The 3,539-nt window shown below is 35.2% G+C and overlaps 1 protein-coding gene across 2 annotated transcripts in view; it reads left to right on the forward strand.

Annotated features, from left to right (window-relative positions):
• The first annotated feature begins 262 nt into the window (after positions 1-262).
• The window catches only part of LOC107462849 (protein LATERAL ROOT PRIMORDIUM 1), a 5,156-nt gene continuing 1,879 nt past the window's right edge, over positions 263-3,539 (forward strand). The window contains exons 1-2 of one of the 2 annotated variants that reach the window (XM_016081534.3): positions 263-1,367; positions 1,767-2,090. In XM_016081534.3, the coding sequence (XP_015937020.1) occupies positions 650-1,367; positions 1,767-2,068 (1,020 nt within the window). In that variant the 5' untranslated portion in view covers positions 263-649 and the 3' untranslated portion in view covers positions 2,069-2,090. Of the gene's footprint in view, positions 1,395-1,766; positions 2,091-3,539 lie in introns of both variants that reach the window. The other variant, XM_016081533.3, reaches the window with a different exon arrangement.

Here is a 3,539-nt window from a genome sequence, read left to right on the forward strand (position 1 = left end):
GGGACGTGTTGAATAATTTTTACAATACTGTAATACACTTCAAATATCAATATTCAACCAAAATACCAATTCTCTTTTTATATTAAAAATAATTTCTGTCATCTGATAGTATTTTTTATTAAATTAAAAATAAAAACAATATCCAATTACTTTTGACATATTAATATTTATCTCAAATATTTAGAAGAAAAATAATAAATTGAGAGTATGCAAATCAAGCTTTCCTGTAAAACTAATATAATTTGGGGATGATAATGACTCCTTTAAAAAAGGTGCAAGGAAGCAGAAGCGCTATCTAGCGAAGAATCTGAAACTGCAGTGAGTTGCAGTAGTGAGTGACTGGTGAGAGATCCAAAAGGGCCCAAATTCCTTTGCAGTGTTGCCAACACATGATAACAATAATAACACCAACAAGGCAACAAAAGTGAACTCTTCCCTCATTAAATTCCCCATCCAAACAAGTGAGAGTTTCAGTGTCAGAAAACAAGAAAACCTGCAGTAACATATCATCCAAAATCCTTTCCACTCAAATCACAGAAAAAGAGGCAAAAGAAGAATCATATATAGAGATTCTCAATCTCTTTCTCTCTCTATAAACAACACCACTCATCAGTGCCTAAAAGATCTTTCTTTTTTCTTTGTTTTTTCAATGAACATGTTAGGCCTCAGAGACCTAGTTTTCATAGCACCAACCCATTCCCTTCACCATCATCACCAACAAGGCCAAACCATAATCTCACAAGACCACCACCATAGCCATGGCCATACCAACAACAACAACAACGACAATAACAATAACAATAACAATAACCTTCCTTTTCCTCCATCATCACTCAGCGTTGGCCTTGGAATCTTCCCCCTCATAACCGCCACACCCTGCATGCCACAAGATAACAATAACAACGTTCACCATGACCAACAACACCTTCTTGTTGGGACCAACACCACCACCACCACCACCGCCAATAACAGTTACTGGAACCTCAAGATGTGTCCTGAAGTTTCAGAACACGACGGCGGCGGTGGCGATGGAAACAACAACGGAGACGGTGGTGGTGGTAGTATCTACGGCCCTGAATTCAGGGTGTGCCAGGATTGTGGCAACAGGGCAAAGAAAGATTGCAGTTACAAGAGGTGCAGGACTTGTTGCAAGGGGCGTGGATATGATTGCAGCACTCACGTGAAGAGCACGTGGGTCCCCGTGTCGCATCGCCGGGCACGTGATATGGCCGTTGTTGCTGCCAGTGATGGTGGTGGTGCTGCTGCTCTTGGGGCTAATAAGAGGCTTAGAGCTTTTGGGTCATCACAAACAACTACAACTACTAATACCTCTCATAGTTCAACTTCTAATGCTACCACAACTAAGAGTTTGGATTCTACCTCTTGTCACCAGGGTGATCATGATTTTCATTTCAGTCAATGTTCTTTTTCCATTTCTGATTCCATTCAAGTAATTAGTCTAAACGGCTTTTGTTAGCAGAACCGCTTAAACTAATTATTTGGATGATTGGGAAATCGATTAAGAACTTTCAAACCGAAACAATTTTGAAATTGAGTAGTATATACTTTTTCTTCTTTACAGAAAAAATTGGTGTTGACAAATTGAATTTAGGTTCTGTAAGAGAAAGAAAAAAAGAATGAAAATGTGACTAGTAAATTATTCTACAACTTGTCTATACTAGAATACAGTCCATAACAATTTCATAACACAAAATTTGGAGGTTGAACTCACAAATTAAGAAATGGTTATTTCTCTTGGATTGCAGATGCTGAATTTAAACAATCTTTACCGAGCCACGTTCGAGCCCCGGCGGCGTTTAGGTGCCACAGAGTGTCTGCTATTGGCAATGGCGAAGATGAAATTACATACTTGGCCACTGTCCACATTTGTGGCCATGTGTTCAAAGGGTTTCTTTATGATCAAGGTGCTGATGGCAAGAATGATGAAGTTCCTTGTGTTTCAGTGTTGCAACTTGGAAACAGTGGGAAGAACAACAACAATGGGGAATGTTCCTCTCCAACTCCAATTGGGGTTCCAATCAGTGCCTACCCTGCTTCTGCTTGCTGATATAATCTTGTTCAAATAAAAGGTACCAGAATTCATCAAGGTTTACTCAAAATTAAGATTTATATATTATTCTCCATTTATTGCTACACTGCTAAAAACATTATAGCCAATTATTTGATGAACATCACCAAGATTTTACATATTCTTATGTAGTTATGTTGTTGGTTCTTGGTTGCTTAGTAAGATTTTTATATTTTCACTATGGGGAGGTTGCCACTTGGAAATAGTGAATCTGGATATTCACCTAGGGATGGCAACCGGGAAGGCGGGGCGGGGATACCTTCTCGCTCCCCGTCTCTGCCCCAGATTCGATCCCCATCTCCATCTTAATTTCCGCTATAGGAGAATATTACTTTCAATCCTCATTTTTTGCGGATTCTCATTTTTTGTGGGTTTCTATTTTCCATCTTTCTATATTAATTATTTATATGAAAATTTTAATAAAAAATTAAAAAATAAAACCAGACAACATTATAACAACATACAAGAACACAGTCGCCCATTAGTAAAAAGGGGAAAGAATGCCGCCATCAGAGATAATGAGGTGGCGAGGGGTGACGACACGATGAGTACCGAGTAGGAGTGGTTAGGGGTTTGGTTGCGACGCTATGGGAGATTGAGATTTGTGAGTTATGGTCTTTTAGGATAAATGGAGAGTGAAATGATGTAGTGTTAGTGTTATAGAAAAAAAGAAAGATACTTTTAAAATTAAAGTTAGATTTTTCAATATATATGTATAGTATGTGAAATTACTAAAAAATAAATATTAAAAATAAATTATTAAGAATATTTAAGTAAATGTATTAATTCAGGGAATTAGTAAGGACAGAAAAAAGATCTCTGCTTTGATTCTCATATTTGCCTCAAGAAAATTTTGATCCATCTTCATTTTCGCAAAAAAAAATTTCCATCTTTAGGTTCTTATTTGAAACTATTCCCACGAATATCTCCACTTTTCGAAAAATTTTGTCATTTCTATATTCACCAAATTGTTTAATAGTGGAGAATTTTTTATTGAGTGCTAGACTGCTAGGTAATCATAATTTATTATCAAATAATTTTTAATTATTAATTTTATATGAAGATTAAATTAATATTTTTAAAATTAATTTTCACCGGAAAAGAAAACTAAAACTGAATAATTTTGAACTTTTGATTTTTTATAAAGTTCATGCTAAATGCATTTAATAATACACAAACTTCTTTTACTAGTAATAAGCAAATAAAAATTCTTAATTGCTTTTAGCTTTTAACTTTTCCATTGATTAATTGTTTAACATATTATTATACTATTAGTTTTTGGTAATTTTATTGATAATCTATCTAAAGAAAGAAGACAAAAAAAATGTTCATAGCATCACCACAAACAAACGCAAAAAATTTCCTAGCTAGATAAATACTACAATACTCTTTTGGTATTGGACCAAGAATATTAAATGTTATACATAAACTACGCTAATAACTAAGACCT

Source organism: Arachis duranensis, chromosome 8, assembly GCF_000817695.3.
Source record: "Arachis duranensis cultivar V14167 chromosome 8, aradu.V14167.gnm2.J7QH, whole genome shotgun sequence".
Taxonomy (NCBI): domain Eukaryota; kingdom Viridiplantae; phylum Streptophyta; class Magnoliopsida; order Fabales; family Fabaceae; genus Arachis; species Arachis duranensis.